This window comes from Rhineura floridana, chromosome 22, assembly GCF_030035675.1.
Source record: "Rhineura floridana isolate rRhiFlo1 chromosome 22, rRhiFlo1.hap2, whole genome shotgun sequence".
NCBI lineage: Eukaryota > Metazoa > Chordata > Lepidosauria > Squamata > Rhineuridae > Rhineura > Rhineura floridana.
In genome coordinates this window covers 18,631,959-18,657,623 of record NC_084501.1, presented here as the reverse complement: position 1 = coordinate 18,657,623, position 25,665 = coordinate 18,631,959, and the positions used below count along the sequence as shown (strand labels likewise).

At 46.6% G+C, this 25,665-nt stretch overlaps 1 protein-coding gene across 3 annotated transcripts in view; it reads left to right on the top strand.

Annotated features, from left to right (window-relative positions):
- The window catches only part of ASH1L (ASH1 like histone lysine methyltransferase), an 85,134-nt gene that overhangs the window by 35,152 nt on the left and 24,317 nt on the right, over positions 1–25,665 (top strand). For all 3 annotated transcript variants that reach the window (XM_061606769.1, XM_061606767.1, XM_061606768.1), the window contains 10 exons: positions 1,983–2,084; positions 4,950–5,652; positions 6,137–6,319; positions 13,283–13,377; positions 17,529–17,602; positions 21,486–21,531; positions 21,782–21,890; positions 24,094–24,300; positions 24,409–24,555; positions 25,209–25,317. In XM_061606769.1, coding sequence (XP_061462753.1) covers positions 1,983–2,084; positions 4,950–5,652; positions 6,137–6,319; positions 13,283–13,377; positions 17,529–17,602; positions 21,486–21,531; positions 21,782–21,890; positions 24,094–24,300; positions 24,409–24,555; positions 25,209–25,317 — 1,775 coding nt within the window. The remainder of the gene's footprint in view (positions 1–1,982; positions 2,085–4,949; positions 5,653–6,136; positions 6,320–13,282; positions 13,378–17,528; positions 17,603–21,485; positions 21,532–21,781; positions 21,891–24,093; positions 24,301–24,408; positions 24,556–25,208; positions 25,318–25,665) is intronic.

The following is a 25,665-nucleotide window of genomic DNA, read 5'->3' as shown; positions in this document are numbered from 1 at the left end:
GAGTCAAAAAAAGTACTCAGAGCATTATTATGCAGAAATGGAAGATGTTCATATTTTTAGACGGAAAAGCTCAGGCCATTTTTGAGCCATAAGCTGTGGAGAGGAGAAACAACATGCGAGTGTGCGTCCAAGTTCCATCACGCTGTTGTGGCACTTAATTCTTACATAATAATAACAACAATAACAGTAATACTACTATTACTACTACTACTACTACTAATAGATTTATTACCCACTGCCCTTCACCAGCAGGTCCCAGGGCGGGTTACCCAAACATAGTGTGTTGTGTTTCCCACTTCCCCAAAGTAGTGTTTTGCAGAGTCCATTTTCCTTGTCTGGAGAAAGGTACAGGAGACATCTAGGGGTGGGGATAGAAAAATAACACATGCAGCATGGGTGAGGGGAGGGTGGGGTTGGACCAATTCTGGTGCATGTCATTAGAGCAGCGAGGAACGGGAAACTTGAGAAGGTTCATTGAACCAGATGTGCCAGGTGTGATGTGCCAGGTGTGCCTTTCAGTGGAAGGATGGACGGGACAGAAGGGAAGTGATAGGGAGGGGGTGGCTGGAGGCTTCTGGCATGTTCTGGAACTGCTGCCTCTCACCTGGTGGCTGTTTTGCTTGAAACATTTTCGCCCCTTGTCAGCAGCAGCACCAAAGTCCAAATTTGAGCGTGTCCAGTTCAGTGGTTGTTGTTAATATTATTGTTGTTATCAATGCACTTGGATTTAAGAGAAATAACATCAGATGAAAAGTGGGAGGCGGGGAGGAGGGGCAGGTTTTTCTCCCAAGGAGCTCATAGTCTAAATAAGTGGGGGAGAGAAAAAAGGAGGGGGAAGGAAGGGACAAGAAAAGCATGGGAAACGAGAGCTTCCAGCTGAACAAAAAGGGGTCTCATCTGGTGCAGGGGTGGGGGAACCTTTGGCACTCCTGATGTTACTAAACTACAACTCCCATCAGCCCTAGCAAGCATAGGCAATAGTCAGGGATGATGGAAATTGTAGTTCAGCAGCATCTGGAGGGCCAGAGGTTCCTCAGCCCTGATCTAGTGGTTGTGGAGAAGGGGGCTGCATGCAACAGATATATGGCTCAGTGGTAGGGCACCTGCTCTGTGCAGTGAAGGTCCCAGGTTCATTCCCTGTCATCTCCAGTTTAAAAGGTTCTCTGGTAGAAAGTTATGGGAAAGACCCATCTCTGCTCGAAATCATGGAGAGCTGCTGCCAGTCAGAGTAGACAATACTGGACTGGATGGGCAAGTAGGCAAGTAGCCAGGTATAGCTGGCTAACTGTGTTGCCAAGTTCCTGAGAGAGAACCCTTGCTGAGCTGCATCAGATCTGTGCCATCATCCCTACATTTCTTCGGAAGCGGAAGACTTGGCAAAGAGGCACTTTTCTATGCGTTTGGACTGTGGCGTGCCTTCTCCTGGGAGATCCACCAGGCTCCTTCTCTGATGGGCAGTCAAGACTATGGATCTTTAATAGTTGTTACTCTGCATTGATTGTACAGTCTGTATTTCATCATGGTCAGGCTGCTTTTAGCACGTTTTCTTTTTTTCATTGATGATAATGCTTATGTGCTGTGGCTGGTTGCATTAGTGACTAGTTAGCCTCTTTAATATGGGGAAAGTGGTATAGAAATGTGCCGCTTGGCATTCACGGCGGCCCACCAGATGGCCTGCTTTGCCCAGGGCCACCTCAAACCCGAAGCTGGCCTGGATGGGGCACTCTTTGAAACGCGCATTATGAAAAGACTTCTGGTTGTAAAGTGACCTCCTTGATGGTCACTCCCTGGTAGGTAACACTAGAATCTGAGTGAGATACCTTGGGGAAAGATGGGGCTGTTTCCACAGCTTCGCTTTGAGGCTGCTAAACTTGGGGGATGGCTTGCTCCTTTTGAAGCTTTCCTTTTGCCCTTCCCTGGCATGGGTAAGCACAGCTGAAACCCTCCCCTTTTTCTCTGACTTGTTTTTCCTCCTTCGACAGGAACACTTCCAGCACAGGACAAGCCCTCGCAGAGGCCAGCAGAGGGCACAAGCTGCAGCCCTTCCAGGAAGAGATCTTCGTCTGAGAGCACATCCTCTACAGGCAAATAACATCGCTGCTGCTTCTCAAACAAGGATAGGGAACCCATTAGGCCCTCCAGATGCCGGCTGCACTCCAGCTCCCATCAGCCCCAGCCAGTGTGGCCAGTGGTCAGGGATGATGGGAGTTGTAGTGCAGCAACATTTGGAGGGAAGAGGAAGTAGATGCAGTCCCTTCTGTGGTTGCCAGGTAGCCGTGTATACATCCTTTATCGCTTCCAGGCCAACAGCCCAATCAGGTTGCCCAGCCAGCAGCCCTAGAGTAGTGGTTCCCAATTCACCACCACCACCACAAACCGCTTGAAAACTGCTGGGAGTCTTGGTGGACCATCGAATTGTTATCCTGCCTGTCGTAATGTGCTGTGCATTTTTATTGCTTCTTTATTTCTTATATTTATTTATTATTTTATTTATTTGATTGAACTTTTATACCACCCATAGCAATGCTCTCTGGGCGGTGTACATAAAAAATAACACTTGCAAACAATTTAAAAGCAATAATTTATATATTGTGTCTTATTGTATTCCACAGAATTCAAATTGTATACAATAAAATACAATATAAGATACAAAAGAAGCAATGAAAACACAATTAAAGGTCAGTATGAATATTTAACGTGATGGATGTGTCGTCTCCTGTCTTTGACCACAAATCCACTGGCACACTGCCTGGAGGAAGCTTTGCAGACCACTGGTTGCCCACGGACCACCGTTTGGGAACTCTTGCCCTGAAGAATGCAGTGTTAGGGTTATAGCATTATGGAGGCAACCAGAGCACAGGAAGGAGCTTGAAAACAACGTACTTATTCATGTATTTGTTTAATATTTTACAACCTCCAAGCAGTATAAAAAAACAGCATAAAAACAACGTCATAAAACCCTGGAGCAGGTCAGCACAGGAATCCAGACGCGGTCAGGGGGAAAGTCTTGGGTAGTTGCAGGTGGGGTTCTCCATGCATTACATTTATTTATTTATTTATTTTTATTTAAATCATATACTGCTTAATCATTTGCATTTCTAAGCAGTTACATAAAAACAAGTCATACCTAAAATAAACAGAACAGTGAAATCATCATAAAACCAAACGTAAACTTAAAACGCCTGCCAGAAACAAGGAAGTTCTCTACGTATGCCCAAAGTTCAAAATTGTGCATCCACGCCGTGTGTTGGTTCCCCCAAGTGATTATCGTGACTCTGACATATCTATATCTAGATATTTCCTTATCCCTTCTGTATCTCTTCTTCATCCCCACCCCATTAAATTAAAATGATTACGGTAGGCCCCCACTCATACGGCAGGTTACGTTCCGGACCCCCACCGAAAAGCAGAACTCATTGAATAGAATGGCTCACGACACCTGAAAACCACCGTAAAAGCGGAACAAGTGCCATATGAGTGGGACTTCAGTCTAATTGTGTCTAATTGAGACCGCTGCATTAGTGAAGCGCCGTAAAGCGGGGCCGTACTGTAATTAATTTGAAGCAATGAAAGGAGACCGGGAAAAGCATAGAATTCTGCTAATGTAGCCTTAAAGTACCATCGTGTGGCTGGTCCACAGCGGAGAGAGAGAGGCTGAGCCCCAGCTGGAAAGATAGCAGCAAGTGGCATTTTAAACAGTTGACACCATGTAAGACAGATGAGGAACTTAAGGTTGGGTTGAGATGCTGTTAGTATTGGATTGTTGTAGGGGGGACGGAATGGCATAGGTCGGGAGGGGTCAGAGAATGTGATAATGAAGCTGCTGAAGTTGCGCGTCTTTGCCATGAAATTCTCCCTAGGCACCATCATCTCACAGAAACCTTCCTTTGTTAATCAAACGCTGTCCAGTTGTGCCTGGCTAGCACTGCAGCTGTTGCCAGGCGCATGCAATTAGGGCTGCCTGGATCATCTTTGGATCTTTTCCAAAAATAGGAGCACCAGTTCAAGGGCAGACTATCAAGAGACAGCATCTTCCCCCCTTCCCTACCCCCCCCCCAAAAAAGCTATGTTGTGTAGCTGGATTATCTTCGGTTAGTGCAGCTGTTTAGGCCACTCCGTTTCCTCAACAGATTGTGTGCTCATAAGGAATCCTAGGGAATCTCACTCTCCTCCAAGGAGAGCACTGTTAAGATGGCTGTACACAACTCTCAGAAACCCAGAGAACATTTAGCTAGTTTAGGCTGGCATAGCAGCTGCACCACTTTAGGAAGAAGGCCGACCTGACCGCTGTCATTCATGCTCTAGTTAGCAGCTTCCCAGTTACAATACTGTAAGATGCTTTTGCTTGGGTTTGCCCTTGGAAAGTGTCTGGAAACGTGAATTGATCCAAAAGGTAGAATTTGGAGTGCATCTGGCCAGCTGGAACGTATGTCTCTCCGGTATTGTGCTGTCTTCATTGGCCACCTATTTGTTTCTGGGCCCACTTCAAAGTACTGGTTCTTGCCTCTAAAGCTCTAAATAATCTAAGATCTAGTTGCCTTAAGCACCATCTCTCCTCTGTTATGTACTGTTGTAGTAAAACTGGGCTCGATTCTTCGCTCTGGTCAAATTAAAATGCTAGGCAACAGCTTAGAGATCACTGAGATCATCTGAGATCCTGCTTCATGTAGTCCCTCTGCTATCTGAGTTTCAGCATATGGGGCCTTTTCAGTCATGGCACCATATGTTGTGTAATGGCCTTGCCAGAGAAGCCCACCTGGCCCCAGGGCCATGGCTTTTTCCAAAAGCTGCTGCAGCTGAAGTTGTGGTGGGGTTTTTATCACTTTTATTGATTCATTTATTTTTAAGGTGGTGGTGGGTGGATTCCACTCACCACCACCTTAAAAATAAACGAACCAATAAAAGTCTGAACCTACTTATGCTTCCTGTTGTGTCTTCTCCTTTTTCAGTGGTTGCATTACCTGTGCGAAGTACAAGACTCGGGACTGCAGTGGAAGATCCTGCGGATAATCTGTTGCAGCGCATGGCTCAGCATGAAAGCCAGAGTGTCCTGGACAAAACCCTGGAGGCTGTCATGACAAGCACACCTGCTCCACCCTTGGGTAGCCCCAGCCGAAGCCCTAGCAGGGAGAAGAGCGGTGGGCTCTTAATCCCAGGTGACCCAGGTGGCGAGGGCATCTCACTCCTTTCAGACCGGTTGTCGGGCGGCTGCTCCCCGCATCACCTTAAGAGGAGCACGGTGGAAGCCATGCAGTGCCAGGCGAGGAAAATGTGCAGTTACGACAAGCTCTTGGCCACTAAGAAAAACCTGGACCACGTCAACAAAATCCTCAAAGCCAAGAAGCTGCAGAGGCAGTCACGGACCGGCAACAACTTTGTGAAGCGCAGGCCGGGCAGGCCCAGGAAGTGCCCCTTGCCGTCGGTGGTTTCGGTCCACGCCTTCCAGGTGAGCCGGTTTGTCAGCCAAGAACTCGCTGGTGGGGGCCAAGGCTGCCTCCTGCACTGCGGCCCTGACACGGTTACGGACGCCATCGAATCGGTGGTCCAGGGAGTGAACGTGAAAGGCTGGAAGAGGAAGAGGTGGCTGGAAGAGGAGCAGGCCAGAAAAAAGCAGAAGCCTGTACCAGATGATGAGCAGGAGAGCACTGAAAGGTAATCTCTTTATACTCAAATGATACCAGTCGGGCTTAAAAGGCACTTCATTTTGAGTTATCTTAGTCTGTATTTTTCTTTTTACACAACATTGCATGATTTTTTAAAAAATTGTACTTATTGATGTGTTTGCTTATCATTGTTTTGAATTATGCTTATTGTTCGTTTGATACATTATAAGCCATTTCAGGCAGGATCTTGTGGGAAAGGTGCATACAAGTAAACAGATGATGATGATGATGAGCGGTCCATCTAGCACAGTATTGTGGTCTCTGACAGGCAGCCACCTCTCCAAAGCCTCCGGCAGGGAGAAAGCTTTCTCAGCCCCATCAACCAAGATGGATTAAATTGGAGGTGCCAGGGATTGAGCCTGAATGCAGAGCACACACTCTGCCCCATAGGGATGTGCCCTACAGGATTCTTCTCCTGCCATGCTTGGTGCTGCTGTGCTTATCTTTCCTGATTTTGTCCCCGCCCCTTCTAGCTTTTCTGAAGCAGCAACAGAGCCACCTCCTCCTCCTGAAGAGGCGATAGCAAAGCCGCGTGAGTTGGAGAGCGTTGAGCAGCCTCTGACTTCTCTTGTCCAGCGCGAGAAGAAAGCTCCACGGCCCCCAAAGAAGAAATACCAGAAGGCAGGGCTCTACTCCGACGTGTACAAAACCACCGAGTAAGTCGGACTTACTGAAATGTCATGGCCCTGCTTGATCAGTCAGTTACTCCTCTGAATTAGGACTTGGACCCTTGACACTTAATAGGCAGGCCTGCAGTGACTTCACAGGCCTTCCCAAGGCACCCTGGCCTGAGAGAGGCCTCTGGGTAAAAGTTGGCTCCAGTAGACTTGGAATCAGGGCTGTGGAGTCCGAGTCGTGGAGTCGGAGTCATGAGCAATTTTGGATGGAGTCAGAGTCGGTAGAAATGTTCCGACTCCTTCATAAATGGCAAATGTATATTAACTAGTAATAACAAATTTACCGTAGTAAAATGGTAGCACGAGGCATTCCATCACCACCACGTGAATCCAGATCCCAATCCCTGGGGCTGATGGGAGTTGTAGTTTAAAGTAACTTTTCCAAGCTCTGGATTCATGTGGTGGTGATGAAATGCCTTGTGCTACCATTTTACTACGGTAAATTTGTTATTACTAGTTAATATACATTTGCCATTTATGAAGGAGGCGGAGTCGGACAGTAGAAAAATAGAGGAGTCGGAGTCGAAGGTCTGGCGTACCGACTCCACAGCCCTGCTTGGAATGGATCCTTTTGTATTTCCATCATTTTATACGGAGTCTCCAAAAAAAACAAAAAAAAACAAAGCACCACTGTCGGCTTCAGACTTACATGAAAATCACAGATCCTGTTATTTTTGCCCGTGCCACGAATAACATTGATTCGAGGCAAAGATCCTCATGGGTCTTCATAATTTTTGCACAAGGTTACGAGAGAAAACAGCAGCCACATCTGAGGTCACAGAGGTGACCATTGATTTGGTGGTGATTTTGCAGGAATCATTGTAAATATACACATGTGAGGTTCTGTGCCTTGAATCCATGCTTTTGTGGCGTGGCGATGCTGGAAAGCACCAGAATTGTGAACTTAATGGTTCAGTCGGTGGAAACGGATGTCATCTGAGCTGTGAAAAGCACTTAGAATTTGAAAGCTCTCCCAACTTCCTCCTTCAGCTCTATATATTTTGTGGAAGGAAGGTAACCACCCTCACTGCCTCAGCGGGGAGAGCTCAAACGCTTCATAGGCCCAGAACAAGTCCTCCAGCGTGCCGTTGCCCCCACAGGTGCCATATTGGTGACCCTTAGCTCTCAGTGGTATAAATAGGCATTGAAAACATCCAGCCATAGTCAAGTGTAGTCATAGCTTAAATGGCTAAAAGGGGATTAGACAAATTCATGGAGGATAACTGCCTCCACAGTTGGAAGAATATCAGTTGCTGGAAACCGGGGGGGGGGGAGTTCTCTCGTGCTCAGGTCCTGCTTGCAAGATTCCCATTGGGGCATCTGGTTGGCTACTGTGAGAACAGGATGTTGGACTAGAGGGGGCACTGGCCTGATCCAGCAGGCGCTTCTTATGTTAAGCTTGGGCATTTGTGCATTAAGAAAAAAACAGTTCACCATGAAAAGCTGTAGTTTTAGGCCTCTATAAATTATCTGGAAAGGTATAATACATAGCTGCTTCATGTGTTCTGATGTAATAATGTCTTACCTTATTGTCTGATTAATGAGAGAATGCATATAACAGCATTGCTTGGTTTCTTAACCATGGTTAGATCAGGGGTCTGCTACAGGCCATGCTGTCCTTCTCCCCCTCCCCCCCCCCCCGTGTGGACGGGTTTTGTCACCTGAGAAAAAAGAATTGCACCAGCCCACAGGGGTGGTCTGGATGTTCTGACTATATGACATCCCGTGCTGCTCCGCCTGGCCAGGATGGCAGACTATTGGTTAGTCCAGTGAAACCTTAAAGAAAAGGGAAACTTTTTGTGGTGACCTTGAGGCAGACATTTGGGGGGGAGGAGTCAGCAGTTTTTAAAATAAAAGGAAGCAGTCCGTTGGAACTCCCTGAGACAAACATAATAAGGGATATTTGGATAGTGGGGTGCTTCGTTCTCAATCTCTTTCATCTGGTTTTCCAAACTGTAGGTGAGCACTGGAATTCTGTTGGGTGACTGATTTTGCCAAAGGTCCATTTCCAGGGGAAAGTGGACTGAGGCCCACTGGAAAATCCCGTTGCCGCCAAACGTATGTGGGTAGCATACTTTTGAGAACATAGGGAAAGCACTGTACTAAAGCACTCAACAGCTTAGTTCCAGGGTACCTTAGGGACCACCTGAACTCTTATATATCCCAGCTCAATCACTGAGATCTTCTGCCGGAACATCACGGATCATCCCCCGAGTTGGCAAGGCTCACTGGACAGCAACCAGAAATCAAGCCTTAAGTATCATTAGCCTAGTCCTGTGAAAGGCTCTGATTCAGCAGGCACTTTCTGTTCTGGTTTTTAAAAGCCTGCTGAAATTTTTTCTATGTCACCCAGCTTATGCAAGCAATTGAGACAATACCTTTCTGCAATAGTTAGTTGATTGATTTTTGATTGCAAATTTTTATATGGTTTTATTCTGTTTTTATCTATGTAATCTGCTTTGATTTTTTTAAATGAATAGCGGTCTATAAATATTTTTATAAACAAATAGATAAATTGTTTTGTGAGGTTCACCTGAAACAGGGTATATAAATGCCTTAAATAAATTATTATTGTTATTATTCAAGTGAGCTGGCACATTTGATGCCCAGCACAGTACAGGTTGCTGCCACTTTCATACATCAGTTGGCACGAACACCATGATGGTGAGGGTTTTTGAGCCTACATTAGCCCAAGGGAGACGGCTAGTGCAGGCATGCTGTCTCTGTGAGGTGCAGTCTGATGCAGTTTGCCATCTCCTCTCTGGAGCCCACACGCAAAATTCCTGAATGACATCCAAGTTAAAGAATACTTTGCTCACAAGACGTATGACTCATCAGCATTTCCTATTTTTTCCCCCCTTCCTTAAAGGATGGATCAGAAGCTCCTTCTCTTAAAACTGAGGAGAGGTTTACTCGTTCAGCAGCTCCACTTGTATAAATTACTTTTCCCAAGCAAGGAAGAATTTTACTATTTGGCCTCAGTTCTTTGGCACTGGGAAAATTTTCAGGGAGGAAGATGTTCCTTGTGAAGCAAACCTTTTCTGGTTGTCTCACCTCAGAAAAGATATTGTAGAGTTGGAAAAGGTTCAGGAAAGGGCAACCAGAATGATCAAGGGGATGGAGCGACTCCCCTATGAGGAAAGGTTGCAACATTTGGGGCTCTTCACTTTAGACAAAAGGCGAATCAGAGGCAACATGATAGAAGTGTATAAAATGATGCACGGCATGAGGAAAGTGGACAGAGAAGTTTTTCTCTCTCTGGAACTCATGGATATCCAATGAAGCTGAATGCTGGAAGATTCAGGACTGACAAAAGAAAATACAGTAAGGCCCCACTTCTCAGCGCCCCGCTTTTTGACATTCCGCTGATATGGCACCAGCGGGGCGATCAGCTGGAGGGGGGGGTGGAGGTCCCCGCTTTCCAGTTGATCTTGCCAGAGGAGGGGAAGATCAGCTGTAGAGACCTACGGCTGATCTCCTCCTCTTCTGGTGTGACCAGACTCCCGCGCTTGATCTGATCGTGCCGGAGGAGGAGGGGAAGATCAGCTGTAGTGCTCTACAGCTCTCCTCCGGCGCGATCAGTGGGTTAGGTTCCAGACCCCTGCGCTACAGCCAATCCGCTTTTCGGCGGGGGTCTGGAACCGAACCTGCCGTATGGGTGGGGCCCTACTGTACCTCTTGACACAGAGCATAGCTAAACTATGAGATTCACTCCCACTAGAGGCAGTGATGGCCACCAGCTTGGATGGCTTTAAAAGAGAATTAGACAGATTCATGGAAGATAAAGCTATCCTAGCCACAATGACGATGCTTTTCCTCCAGAATTGGAGGCAGCATGCTTCCAAATACCAGTTGCTGGAAGCCACAGAAGGGGAGAGCGCCCTTGCACTAAGGTTCTGTTTGTGGGCTTCCCATCATCTGGTTGGTCGTTGTGAGAACAGGATACTGGACTAGATGCCCACTGGCCTGATCCAGCCAGGCTCTCATGTTCTTCTGAACTGAACTTGAGATGGCTTCTTTCTGTCTGCAGAGCAAAAACACATAACGCATCTGGTGCATTAACCCAAAAAATGTATTTTTCACTTCTTGAAAGAGGTGCAAGTTGAAAATACGTTCTTCTTCAGAGCTATATTTTTTTTTTAAAAAAAATGATCCAAAACGCACACAAAAGGCACCCTTTTGTCCAGTCTAATCTAAAATGTTCCTAAATAGATTTCAGTTAAACCTTTGAGGCCTCTCTGACAGCTGTTTTTCAGACTGCTGGAACAGAACTTCATCACTGATCTTGCTGGAACAAAGGGTATCAAACGTTGCGTTGTAATCCTCTCACCCAGTTGGACATGGGCTGTGACAGTGCACCAGGAGCCAAGAGAAGCATAGAGGCTCCTACCCCTTTTAAGATGTCCCAGAGCAACATACCCCTTAGCATTATCAGTCTTTTGCCTCCTGACAGAGTTGCACTGGATGTGCTTTTTGGGGGCACACACGTGTAATTATTACAATGGCACAGCACCCTCTAATGGCAGTACAGTTAACTACAGCACTGATTGTTACAAGGTCACTTCAAAATAGGTCAAGAGAAGCCAGGTCTTTCAGCCTAGTGTGTGCCATGCCGACTGAAAACAAGAGCTGTAGGACCCCTCCTAATTTGCAGGTTTTAGTTACGTGTGGCTGGCTGGATCTGCAGGTGGTTATCATGAACGTATGGGATTGAAGTTGATAGACCTAGTGCTTTTACTCTGTGGCATTATTATTCAGAGATTTGTTACCCAGAAATGTGAGAGGATCAATCTGCTTTTGGGGACAAAACATCTGTAATAAATTATAAATTTGACAGTGTAGTGTTGAGGGTTGGCTTTGGCTTATTCTAGTGTTGTTGTGTTCCCCTTTGCTTTACGCATTTGACCTTTCCACATTTATCTGTAATCATTAGGATTGGAAACGTATGAAATTCTGAGGATTTTTTTTAACGTGCTGTGTTGACTGCACAGAGGCATCAATACTCTAAAGTTCCAGTCCAGCTTCAAAGCTGAGCTTGCTTAGGTTAAACATAAGAATATAAAAAGAGCCTGCTGGATCAGGCTAGTGGCCCATCTAGTCCAGCATCCTGTTCTCACAGTGGCCAACCAGGTGCCTGGGGGAAGCCTGCAAGCAGGACCCGAGTGCAAGAACACTCTCCCCTCCTGAGGCTTCCGGCAACTGGTTTTCAGAAGCATGCTGCCTCTGACTAGGGTAGCAGAGTACAGCCATCGTGGCTAGTAGCCATTGATAGCCCTGTCCTCCATGAATTACATGGGTAATCATGTGAACACATTGCTGATGGTGCCTGCATTCTGAGCTATCACTCTGGGTTTTTTTTGCAAGCAGCACTGTTTCACAGTGATTTTGGGTATCATTGAAGCAGCCTTTAAGGTTGTTCAGTAGTAGTTACTACACCTGCCTTCCCCTTACTCCTACCTGAGAGAATAGCTGACCTAAAGCCAATAGTCACCGATGCCCATTGAGAGTGGTGGAGCGGAAGGAAGGGTGGCCCAAAGTAGGTGGAGCTAGAGGCAATAACAGGCAGAGCCCACTAATTCTGAGCATCGGTGATGACTGGCTTTAAGTAAGCTATTCTCTCAGGCAGGAGTAAGGGGGAGGCGGGTGTAATAACTACTACTGACCAACCTTAAGGGCTGCTCGAATAATACCTGAGATCATTGTGGAACGGTGCTGCTTGCAAAAGCCCAAAGTGATAGCTGAAAACGCAAGCACTATCACAGATGCGTTCACCATTACAGTCTCTTCCCTGATAAGTTGTACAAAGGCAACACGGAGACTAAAGGGCAGGAAGCTGAGAGGCAGTGCCATCCCTTGGACTGGATGTAAGTAAGAGGGAAGGGCAGGCGGGTACTGGCTAAGGGCAGATTGAAGTTGGTGGGTGTGACGCCCTTCCCTGGCTCTCCCTGTCAGGTTCCTACCTGCTCGTGGTTACTGCCTGTCACTAGGCACCACCAGGGACTCCACCAGTCCGGACTGTCCTTTTTTGTGGTTTCTCTCCCCGCTCTAGCATAGACCTCACCAGATCCCCCTGCTAGGCAGCACCACCAGTCACGTCCTATAACCCGTATCCCCAGAGACTCTGCCTGAGTCTCTCTATCAGGTTACCTCTGTGACTGCGTGCTTAAGCTGTCCCAATCCCTTTGTATCAATGCAGATAATCCTGGTTTGCTCTGAATACTTGTGGTGTTATTCTCTTCACCGCTGCCACCATTTGTTACCCTTCAGCCTTGGTATTTACCTTACCCTCCCTTCTGGTCTGTGGAACCCCAGCCAAGGATCAGGCCTTTGGTAAACCAAATATATTTATTAAATAACAGAGATAACAAGATTACTTTATAAAGGCACTTAAGCATATGGTTTCATCTATTCCTGAGGTACTGGTCTTAGTATTAATCCGAACTCCACACTCTCCTCACATCCACCAACTCTCCACCAATCTCCTCTCAAAAACCCACCAAAACAACCCACTCACGTTCACCGTCCACCCAGATTTAACTGTCATCCTTCCATTTATGCCCTCAGCCATTCTAAACACTCAGCCAATCATCCAGCATTCTACTGCCCATTCACTTCCCCCTCCTCTTTCATTCCGCTTACCATGTATCTCCTATACAAACAGCACTTACCATATATACACTAATACATGAACATCACAGTGGGGCAACGCCTTGTTTGCCCTAATTGACCAACCTCCACAGCCTGAAGCCACCTATGCAGTTCAAAACCATGGGGAGATTTTAAGTGGGGACCTGTGGCTCACGGGCCATGCTCTCGACGGTTGTGCTACAAAGGCTTTAGGAGGGTGCTTATCGCTGGTGTGTGGTTGGGGGTGGAGACCACAGTAAACAGGCCCAAGCTGTTTACACTCACTCTGCCTCTCTCTGTTGCTCTCATTCCCAGCCCCAAAAGCCGACTGATCCAGCTAAAGAAAGAGAAGTTGGAGTACACTCCTGGTGAGCACGAGTACGGATTGTTCCCGGCACCTATTCACGTGGGTGAGTGAGTTCTCTGTGCACGTTGCATGCTGTGAAGGGCCCTGCATGTGTCCTCCTAGCCAGGAGGAGCGAACACCTCCAGATGGTTGTTAAGGTTCTTGGGGCGCGTGAGGCAAGTCTCCCAAAGAAGGCGATTGCTGGCAGGGTCCTTGCTTCTGGGGAAATGAGAGAGCTGCTCATTCGGGGAGGGTGGGGGGCTCATGAAACCCTCTTCTATGGTGCTGGAGGCTGTGTATAGTTTATAGAAAAGGATTTTAGAAACTGCATTGTAAAGGAACTCCTTTCCTTTCCCAGCATACCACTTTAAAGTCCTAGAGGTGCAAGATTTTGTTGGGAACAATGCAGGCCTGCCCCAGTCCAATATTTGTGTTGATTTATGCCAGAAATGGGACTGACAATTCACCCTGCCAATGAGTGCCATGTGGTATCTGTGTGCTCTGGTGATTTTTTTTTCCTTCCTGAGAGAACTAGTGTGGTGTAGCGGTGTAGCGACCTGGGAGACCAAGGTTCGAATCCCCACACAGCCATGCAGCTCCCTGGGTGACCTTGGGCCAGTCACTGCCTCTCAGCCTCAGAGGAAGGCAATGATTAAACCACCTCTGAATACCGCTTACCATGAAAACCCTATTTCTATGGTCGCCATAAGTCAGAATCGACTTAAAGGCAGTCCATTTCCATTTTTTCCTTCTTGGCCTCCCCAAAAATGCCTTTAGCAGAAATTACCTTGTACTTTTTAAAAAAAAAATAATCTTGTTTTGAAGGCATGAGGGCTGGAAACTTGGTAAGCGGTTTTGTTTGTTGGCTTCATTGTTTTCGTTGAAAGCTAGCATGTTGTAGTGGCTGGACCTGGACCAGGGAGACATCTGTTCAAATCTCCACTCATCCATGGAAGTTCACTGGGATCATCCAGGAACTGCTCACTGACTTGTCTCATAAACTGATTATAGAAGGATACAATCATGAAGGATTGCCTTCACCCTGTATGTACCTGCCTGAACCTTAAGATCTTTCACAAAGGTCCTGCAAGGAAAGGCAAGACGCAAATACAGACAATCAATCAGGTCTTCCTTAAACGGCATCTGTCAGTTAATAATGGTGCCTGTAAAAAAAATAATCGCTGAAACTGCTACTGGATCAGATGAAAAAAGATCATCTAGTCTGGCATCCTCTTCCCAGAAATGGCCACTCAGATGCTTCTGAACAGCTCACAAGTAGGGCACAATGGGATTTCTCCCCCCCACCCCACCTAGAATTCGGAGGTACACTGCTGTAAATGAAGGTCTCATTGGAACTGTATTGGCTAATCGCCACTGATAGACCTCACTTCTTCCCAAGAACTTTTCTAATCCTTTAATAATCCAAACCACTAGCCACCATTGCAGCAAATTCCACAAATGAGCAGTGGGTTGCACACTGTGCGAAGGACTTCCTTTTTGTCAGTCCCGGAACTGCTGCAGCTGAATGTTGGAAGGTTCAGGACAGACAAAAGAAAGTACTTCTTCACACAGTGCAGAGTTAAAGTTTGGAATTCACTCCCACAAGAGGCAGTGATGGCCACCAAACTTGGACGGACTGGTGCTGGAGGAGAGCTTTGCGCATACCATGGACTGCGAAAAAGACAAATAATTGAGTGTTAGAACACATTAAACCAGAACTGTCACTAGAAGCTAAAATGATGAAACTGAGGTTTTCATACTTTGGACACATAATGAGAAGACAGGATTCTGGGAAAAACAGAAGGGAGTAGAAAAAGAGGAAGGCCAAACAAGAGATGGATTGATTCCATAAAGGAAGCCACAGACCTGAACTTACAAGATCTGAACAGGATGGTTCATGACAGATGCTCTTGGAGGTCGCTGATTCATAGGGTCGCCATAAGTCGTAATCGACTTGAAGGCACATAACAACAACAACAGGCAAATTCATGGAGGATAGTAAGGCTATCAGCGAGTACAGTACTCGCCTCCACTGTCGGAGGCAGGATGCCTCTGAATGCCAGTTGCTGAGCATCGCAAGTGGGGAGAGTTGCTGTTGGGCACAGGTCCTGCTTTCAGTCTTCTCATTGGGGCATCTGGCTGGCCATGTTGAGAACAGAATGCTGGACTACAGAGGCCTTTCACCTGATCCAGTAGGGTGGTTCCTTACGCTCACCAAATTCCAGCATGATGGGTGGGGGGAGGAATTGCGCCGTCCCTTCCTCATCTCCATTTGTGATTTTTATAACCCCCTGCTTGTGTCTGATCCCATTACCTGATAGCCGTGTTCATCTGAAAAGTGAGAATGCACAAGGTTCAGGCCTCTCTCTTATCTGTAGAGGGAGTAGAGGAGAAGGGCTTTCTTTCTGTTCCCTTGTGTTTGGGCACCCTGTTTGCAATCCAATTTGAGAATACCCAGCCCCAGGGGCTTTTTTTGTGTTAAGGATTGAGCCTCGGGCTGCACTCCTTTCCCCCTTCCCCTCACCAGGTCACGGCCTCTGGTTTATTTGCACCAGGAGACACAAACAAACATGTACTATTAAGATAAGGCAGCTTTAATGACTCCGCCTGGCATAACAGTGGAGCACTCTCGCCCTCTCCGAATCACGTTACAAGGATTATTTCTCTTCCAGGCTAAAACTCCTCGTCTGGGTGCCTCCTTTTATTGAGGGGGGGGGGAGAGAGAGCACTCCCTACTCTCTGGGCTGGCTGCCAGGCCCTTGAAAGAGCCTTTTGTTTTACCCAGTGAGGTCATAGAAGTGAAAACAGATTCCCAGTGGACTTTGCTGCTTCCTGGAACTCGCCAAGCACAACTTGAGGCTTTGAAAAATAAGAACAAATTTTAAGGAGGAGTTGTAAAGACAACATGACAGCTGCTCTTCTCCCCCTCCCCATAAAAAGCATGTTTTTTTCAGAGGCAAGAGAGAGATGCCTGCATGTTCTAGTGAAGGTCAGAGACACCTCCTACTGACCCTTCAACTTTCAGAGCTCTCTTCAGGGACTGGGGGGGGGGGATAGGGGCATATGGGCAGCACTGAAGTCTCTGTATTTGCCAGGCTTGTAATAAATGATGAGGAGCCAGGCCTTCAGTCTTGCCTGATCCATGTGATCAACATCACATTATTTTCAGAGGCACCGTGCTTCTGAATAACAGATGCTGAAAACCTCAAGAGAGGAGAGTGGTGCTGTGCTCACGTTCTCCTTTTGCGGCTTTCCGTCGGCATTGGGTTGGCCACTGTGAGAACAAGGGCAAGGGCCACAGCTCAGTGGTTGGAGCGTCTGCATTGCATGCAGAAGGTCTCAGGATCAATCCAGTGAGCTTCACCAGCTATCAGTTCAAGTGACACATTCTGGCAACCAGCCTGTGGAAGCCTGAGCTGGAGTGCCCTGTCCAGGTCTTCGGTTGGCCACCCACAGCCCAGAGTTGCCTGGGAAGAGGGATTGATGGTTCAACCACTCTGGGAATTATAGCTCTGTGTAACTTCGGGCACCCTCAACACACTAACTCAAAGACACGACTGCTTAAAGTTGTATGATGCTTCTTTAAATGTGTGGTGCAAATCCATGAGGATAGGTCTATCCATGGCTGTTAGTTATCAGGGCTAAGTGGAACATCCACCTTCAGAAGCAGGCTACCTCTGAATCACTCATTGGCTAAAGGGCAACAGCAGGAGAGGCCTGTTGCTTTGATGCCCTGCTTTGTGGGCTTCCCAGAAGCATCAGGCTGGCCGCAGTGAGATGGAGGCTGCTGAATGAGATGGACCTTTCAGCCTGATTCAGCGGGACTGTTTTTGTTCTTGAACAACAGGTGTGGGGAGAACCTTTGGCCCTCCAAATGTTGCTGAACAATAACTAATCAACCCTGGCCATTGGCCATGCTTGCTGAGGCTGATGGGAGTTGTTGTTCAGCAGCGTCTGGAGGGCTAAAGGTTCCCCCGAGCCTATGGTAGAGCCCTCCTGTTCCATTTCAATGAGAGTTGGACAAGAGAAACTTCACTGGCAGATTGCGCGCGAGGCTCATCAGTATGTATGGCAGGGATGTTTGGGTTTTCCGCCTCAATCACCAAGATATCTCGGGCTGCTCCTGCCTTTACAGCACTGTGCACAGTGTATGTGGGTGGAAGAGAATTAAGACATGACTTTCATGTTTTCCTTTCCCCTTTTCTCCCACTGCAGGGAAATACCTACGCCAAAAGCGAATAGATTTCCAGTTGCCTTATGACATTCTCTGGCAGTGGAAACATAATCAGGTAGGGGACCAGCTCTTTTTTTTTTTTTTAATGTCACAACCTTCCAAGGCTGCATTCCAAGATGCTTGAGAAGAATTGGAACAGTTTCTACTCCTGCCGCACTGATATTAGCTGTGCATTCGGGAGCCTTTTCCTGATGGTAGCGACTGAGGGAGGAGGGTGGGTGGGAGGGAATCCTTGAATAAATATAAATTGCAGACAATTTCCATTCCCTCCCTCCCTCCCTCTTTTCCCGCCTTGCAGACTAGCAGCAATTTACTTCTCAGAAAGTGTCCGCCCTTAATCCTACCAGGGACTTTTATTCTGATAATGCCGGGTGCTTCTGCAGGGATCTTGTGTTGGTTGGTGTGTGTGTGTGTGTGTGTGTGTGTTTTGACACGCCTCTGGAGAATTTGGATGTTCTGCCAACAGTGCTGAAAAATTTCAGGCCTTATTTTTCTTGGACTCAGTCCTGAGCCGAGTAGGGTTTTTGTTTTTGTTTTATTTTTTTCCACTTAGAGAAGCCCGAGTTTTCGGATGAGAAGGAACACATTGAACAGGCCCCTCCTGGGTTCTCGCCAAAGAGCTCTCATTTGTCCAGGCGTGAGGCTAAAAATAGGGCGGTGCCCCTTCTCTTCACAAAGGTTTCCACCAGAGGTTTTGCAGTGGGATTTTGTCTTGCCAGGGTTCTTGCTGTAGATGAGGAGGCAGCCTCTGTTTTGTAAAAGATACACCCGGGGAGGGGGGCTGCATCAAATCGTTGCAATGCGGGATGCTCAGTTCAGGGTTCCAGCCAGCCATGCCCTCTTCCATTGTACTCCATTCCATCTCCCACCCTCCAATCAGTCAGCTTTGCACAGCCACTAAACATGCTCAGTCCTCATTAGGCTGTTGTAGGTTGTTGTTGTTCCCCTCCCCCACTGGCCCAAATCTCTTAAGGACTTTTTTCCCCTAAAGATTTTTTTTTTACCTCTGCAAACTTTGGGGAATTTCTGAATCTGCTAACAACCTCCCTCTTGGACATGGGTGGTGCCATTCTAGCTACACAAACACCAGCATGTCACCTCTGGACATCAGAGAAATAAAAGGGATTTTAAAGGATGTTGCTTTTGCCCAGCCTGCTTTCTATCTGTGCCCTTCCCCTTGTATGTTCGCTTGCTCTCTGTCTCTCTCCCCCAATCCATCTCCCTCCTGCCATCTTATACCTGTTTACTGGCCCCAGTTTTCCCCACTGCCGTCTGTGCTCCTCAAGAGCCATAACTCAGTGCCAGAGCGCAGACTTTGCACACAGGAACATCCAAAGGTTCAGTCCCCTGCGCCTCCCATTTAAAAGGCTCTTGGGTATCTCTTGGGGAAGATTTGCCTGCCTGATGAGTCCTTGGAGAGCCCGCTGTCAGAGAAGGGAATAGCATCCTAGATGGGCCAGTGGCTTGACTTAGAATCGTAGAGTTGGAAGGGGCCTCTAAGGTCATCGAGTCCAACCCCTTGCTCATTGTAGGAATCCAACTTAAAGCATACCAGACAAGTGGCTGTCCAGCTGCCTCTTGAATGCCAGTGACTTGGAATAAGGCAGTTTCATAAGCTGAGAATGGGAGTACAGGTCAGCGAACTGAGCACCTTGCTTTGCATGCCAAAGATTCCAGGTCTAGATCCTGGCATTTCCGCTTATAAGTTTTTGCAGCACAGTAAATTTTGGGAAAGATCCTGGGCAAGCTGCTGCCAGGCGAGAGTTGACAGTCCTGGGCATAGATAGTCTGACTCATTCTTCGGCAACTTCAGACATTCAAGTATTTGTCAGTCGTCTAAATTCCTTTGCACTCCTTGGCCAGAACGTTGGGAGGTGCAAAGCAGAGCTTTCTTGCATGGTCAACCCAGAATCTCCAGCTAAAAGGATCTCTGGCCTTTTTGAGCTGCTGCAAGTCTAAGCAGCCAACACTGGGTGAGAGAGACCCAGTGGTCTAACTCGGTAAAAAAGCAGCCTTCATGTATTCATACATGAACCTTTCTTCCTTCCCAGCTAAAGTGTCTGTTCACACCTCAGCTGTGAACTTTGTAGATCAGGTGCAGGTAACCTTAGGCCCTCCAGATGTTGCTGAACTACAACACCCATCATCCCTGGCCATTGGCCATGCTTGCCAGGGCTGATGGGAGCTGTAGTTCAACAACATCTGGAGGACCAACAGTTCCCCACACTTGTTCTACATGGCCTTAAGCAACAAGGGAGTGGGTATCATTCAATAAAACCAAATTGGGGGGGGTGCCCCAGCATGACAAAAAGAAAAACGTAGATAGGAAAATACCAAAAGTTTAATGAGGAGCGTGTATTTTTAAAATGATCTTGTAAAAAGCCCAACGCGTTTTGGCTAACAATATACAGCCTTCATCAGGGGCAATTACTGAATGTCTGGATACATACGTTAGTCTCAGCCAGAAAGAGGGTATTAGTAATCGATATCATGAAAATTTTTCTTTTTATCATTCTGGGGCACACACACACACACACACCCATTCCTACATGGCGTTAAGGCAAACTGCTGTTCCCTCAGCCTCAGTCTCCTACAACTCCACTGTAGGAGTTGATAATACCTTTTTGAGGACTGTTTTTAAGGATTACTGAGATCACAGATGTGCAGTGCTTCAAAAACCAAAAGGAACCATGTGTGTTTATAAACTAAGCATCTGTTTTTTTCCCTGTTGCCCACTTTATTTAGCAATATGCTATAGAAATAAGACATCGTTGCCACCCACCCCATTCTGTTCAGTGATTCAGTTTATAAAAAATATTCTTAGTAATTATTATAGAGCTTGCACGATTTACAGTGTACATTTTCTCATTTTCATATTTTTAACACATTGCAGAGAAAGAGATTTCATTCCGCAACGTAATCTACAGGTATCTGAAGTATTATATCCCTCCCAGGAACAGATAGGAGCTGATTCTTTCACACACAGGCACATGATGCAGGCGTGGAAATCACAGGGTGATTTCTCTGATGAAACTGGTTATAGATTCTTTTTGTGCTTTTTTTTTAATAGAGTGATCTCTTCCTCCAAAGATAGGCTGTGTTGATTTTAATAGAGAAGCAGCATATTTGCTTAATTCTTTGATAGGCAACTTGAAATGTGTATCAGCCTCTGTCTGTTTTCTGTTGAAGTTCTCTGAAGGTGCCCAGCCGGGTTGCTTTACAGCCTGTCGCATTCAGACGAAATTGTGAGGTTTTGGGATCCCAGTAGACAGCTCTGGTCCACCTGACCCTGCAGTATTGCTGAAACTTAAATGAGCATAGAGCTGATTGCTCTCTTGGATGGGAGGTAACCCGGAGCCCCATGAAAGCACAGGAGTATAAACGGATTGTATCCAAGCCTGTGTAAGAGGAGTTCTGCTCATGCAAAGAGACTTCCCTTCCTCTCCCTGTGCACCCCCAAAATGCGGTTCAGAGGCTCCCCCCAGCCCTTTGGGAGCAAAGTTAGAGGGTGCATAGGGGGCTGGAGAGGAAGGGGAAGTTCCGTTGCGTAACCAGAACAGCCGCCTTGGATACAACCCATAATGGCTCAGATCCAAAGGTCCCTTTCAGCTCGTATAAAGCCTGTTCCACTCCCAGAAGGACAGCTTCCAACTTAAGAGCATTGCACGGGAAAGGTGCTTGCTTGAGGTTTGTAATGGGCCTCTAGATTCTGTATGCCACAGCTTGTATCTTCCTTTTCCACCGCAAGCCAACTGCGAAACAGTCTTCCACTAGTCATATAACACAGCTAATATATGTTCTCCTTCTGCTCCCGGTACTTTGGATCCAAGCTAATAAGTGTTTGTTTTAAAAAAATTAATGCCTCTGCCTCTCTCTTTCTCTCTCTCATGCTGCAAACTAATAAACGACATTTTTCTCTTCTTATTTTTCCTTTTCAGTTGTATAAAAAGCCAGACGTCCCGCTTTATAAAAAAATCCGTTCTAGTAAGTAACTTAGTGTTTATATAGCACTGGTTTTATGGTTTCCTCAGTTGTGGAGTCTGCCAACCATTTTTCTCCACTTGACTGAATCCTCTTTGGCCTCTTGACAGGAGTAGCCCCACTCCTAAGGTGACTTCCTCGGCCTTTTTCTATGGGTTGGGGTTGCAGTGGGGAGAGGCTTGTAAACTGGAGGGCTCTGTTCCAGAAGTTGATTTGGGGGAGATACAGTTTCACTCCTCCCTTCCATATGCAGATGTTTATGTGGACGTGAAACCTCTTTCTGGTTACGAGGCCACCACTTGCAACTGTAAGAAGCCCGAGGATGGCAACAAAAATGGCTGCTTGGATGACTGTCTGAACAGGTAAAATATAGTCCTGTAACATCTACTTCAGCCTTCGCCAACCTGTGTGCTTTAGATGTTTCGGACTATAACTCCCATCAGCCCAGCTGGCTGACGGCTGCTGGGAGGTGCAGTCCTAAATAGCTAGAGGGCATTAGGTTGGTGAAGACTTAGTTATTTATTTATAAAAATATGTATTCATTAAAAAAAAATCAGAACTGTGTACAACATATATAAACACCCAGTAAAACCATATAAAAATTTTAAATCAGAAACCATTCACTAACTATTGCCAAAATATATCTTCTCAATTATCTGCATAAGCCTGGCGACATGGAAAAGTTTTCAGCAGGCATTTAAAAGTCAGAACAGAAGGTGCCTGCTGAATCTCCATTGACAGAGTATTTATTGATCAGTTACATTAACTGGCTCAAGTAAGCCTTTGAACGACTAAAAAGATGCCCTGATTAATTAGGTAGCAGGTTTTTTTTAAAAAAAACACCAACAAAATATTTTTTCATATAAGTTCTTAATACCATCACAGACAGCAAGTGCCATCTTAATAGAGACATCCCCCTTTCTCTTCCAAGCAGGAGAGAATACCTTTTCTTAAGACAGTGCCTACATCATCATCTTTAAAAAAAACCCTCCAGTTTCTTCTGAAGGTTTGCTTTTTAAAGTAATCAATTTAATATACTTTTTTTAAAAAATCATACGAAGGCTTGACTGGCATTTCTTTAATTGAGTAACAGTCACAGTATGATGGCAGCACCTGCTGAATCGGGAAAGGACTGCAGCTGTGTGTCTCCTCTGGGACGTCTCAAGTGCAAATGCCGCACCATGGATTTGGTCATCCAGATTCTGTACTAAGAAAAAACCAAATTCTGCAACCTATATCCATCGAGCGAATTTTGCTCCATTGCCATTTCTCCTAATTTGCATAATTAAACCTGCAGCTAAAGCTGCACACACACATGCACGTGGCCACTGCAAATGAGAGCCCTGCTGCTCCCAAGCAGCAAGATGTGGTGGTCAGCATGTGTCAGGTGTACTACTTCAGGCTTCTAGGTAGGACGGAGTGGGGAGCCTCTTGCCTGGGAGCCAAATGCAGCCCCCCAGGCCTCTCCATCTGGCCCCTGGAAAGCCCCCCAGGCCACATCCCTCACCAGTCCTGCTTTGCACCCAGAGCAGTTTTACCTGACTGGAATGCGTCCTTGATAATGCCCTCTGCTTGAGTGCATGAAGAATAGAGTAAGTGTGTGCAAATTAGTCTACGGTAGGAAGGTAACATTTATATTTCTTGCTCCAACCACTTTTGCTTCTGGCCCCACCCACCGCAGGCATGTGGGCCTTGAGTGGTTGTCCAAAAGGGAACGCGTCTCCCTGCAGGAGGGGTTCACATGACTGAATGTTCCTTCCAATGTGAAACCCCCTGGGTGCCCAAATCCCCACTTGGCCATGAAGCGCATTGGCTTATTGAGCCAGTTGTTGCCTCTCAGCAGCCGTGATAGGATGCAATGCTGGCCACTAGCCATGTCAGCAAATGAGAGTGTGTATAATCTGCATGCCAAGGGGCCCAGCGCAAGCACTCCCACTTCTGTCCTCCCTTCCTCCCAGCATGGATGCAAGCCACCGAGAGACTGGCTCAGCCATTACGTTTGTTTCTCCCAAGCAAGCCATGAACAGGAAGCCAAGATGATGTTGTGACCTCCTGTATACCCTAGTGGGTTGTAGACAACATTTACTAGTCAGAGTAAAGTTGTTAAAATCAATGGACATTCCTAATTTAGATCCATTCATTTCAATGGGGGTATTCTTGCTAGCCCTACTCAGAGTAGACCTGCTGAAGTTAACAGACATGACTAACTTAAGTTCATTAATTTCACTGGGTCTCCTCTGAATAGAACTTAGTTGAATACAGCTAAGTCAGTCTACTCAGAGTATTTTGTGGATACAATCCTATGTGCCTAACCATGCTTAATGGCCAGTGTTGTGTTCGAATGCAGCCAGCTTAACCTACGTCGCAGAGTTGTGGTAAGGGCAATATGTGCAGTGGAGAACCATATACACGGCACTCAGCTAGTTGGAGGATAAAAATGTTGGGGGGGAAACCACTGCCTAAAACGTGCAATCACTCGGCTTGTCAGAAAGGACACCCCTGATGTTCCCACAGTCTCACTGCACCTTCCCCACGCTCACCTCCAGCCTGTCTCTCTGGTTCCAGGATGATCTTTGCCGAGTGCTCCCCCAACACCTGCCCCTGTGGGGAGCAGTGCTGCAACCAGCGGATCCAGAGGCACGAGTGGGTGCAGTGTCTGGAGCGCTTCCGGGCTGAGGAGAAAGGCTGGGGCATCCGTACGAAAGAGTCCCTGAAATCCGGGCAGTTCATCATCGAATACTTGGGGGAAGTGGTCAGCGAGCAGGAGTTCAGGTGAGCAGTGGGCAAGGCTTAGTCGGGTGGGGAGCGTTCACCCTTGTTCAGAAGAGCAAGAGGCTGCAGCACCCATAATCCCACCCCACCCCCACATTTGTTTTCCAGGAACCGAATGATTGAGCAGTACCACAACCACAGCGACCACTATTGTCTCAACCTTGACAGCGGGATGGTGATTGACAGCTATCGCATGGGCAACGAGGCACGCTTCATCAACCATAGCTGCAACCCAAACTGCGAGATGCAGAAATGGTAAGACCTTCCTGAGGGGATAGATGCCTTAAGTCTGTTGTTGCAGCAGCAAAAAAACCAACAACCCAACAGTCTTCTGACACCTTGACAAAACTAATGGCATGAGCTTGACTCCACTTCCTAGATGCATGTCTGTGTATGTGTAGTACGTGGCTTATTTTAAGTGTTGTACGCAGTACCTTAAAAATAACACTGTCTGCCTAAAGGCTGATTTCTCTCTTCTTTCTCCCCTACTTCACTCTCTTGTCCCAACTCTGAGTAGGGCTGCCAACTAGTTTAGCTTTTGTGTATGAACCACCTGTTTCCATCCCAGATTGATAAAAATGGCCATGTATCTTTTCAAGAATTGGTGTGTGGGGTTTTCCTCTTCCCTCTCCATCCCCTTTTCCTTTTGTGTTATGTCTTTTATTATTATCATTATCATTATTATTATTATTATCATTAGCCTGCATGCAGGGACTGTATTGTTTGTAATCTCTGATTAGCAGTTATGACATGTCAGATACTTCTTGAAATCACACCTTGGTTTCCCACCGAGGTCAAATACACTGCATGTTCGCTACTTCCAAGCCCTCGGCAGAGCTGAGGCTTCCTTTGTGCCTTCCTGCCCTGTTCAGAGCTACAAGCACTCCCTCTTTCCTTTCTCCCTGCAGGTCTGTCAACGGAGTCTACAGAATTGGGCTGTATGCACTGAAGGATATGCCTGCTGGCACCGAGCTGACTTACGATTACAACTTCCACTCCTTCAATGTGGAAAAGCAGGTGAGGGTTGCATCCTCACGTCTTGCGGCAGCGTGGGAAAAGTACTGCATTGTGAATTCTTTGGGCTGGTGCATCATTATCACAAGTTGGATGTGCAAATGCATGAGATGCCCATAATTTTTTTAAATTCTTTTTTAGATATAACAAAACAACCAAAACAGTGGGCTTACAAAAGCAGGAAATTAAGAATATCTTGCCTGTGTGTTGAGAAGCATATCGGAAAAAAATTTTTTCTGCACCTGGATACAAAGAAAAAAGAACTAGTACAAAAAAAAATATTCACTTTTACAAAATCTGTAGCTTGCAGAAAGCCTTGGGAACCTTTATATTGCTATCTTATTAGTGTAG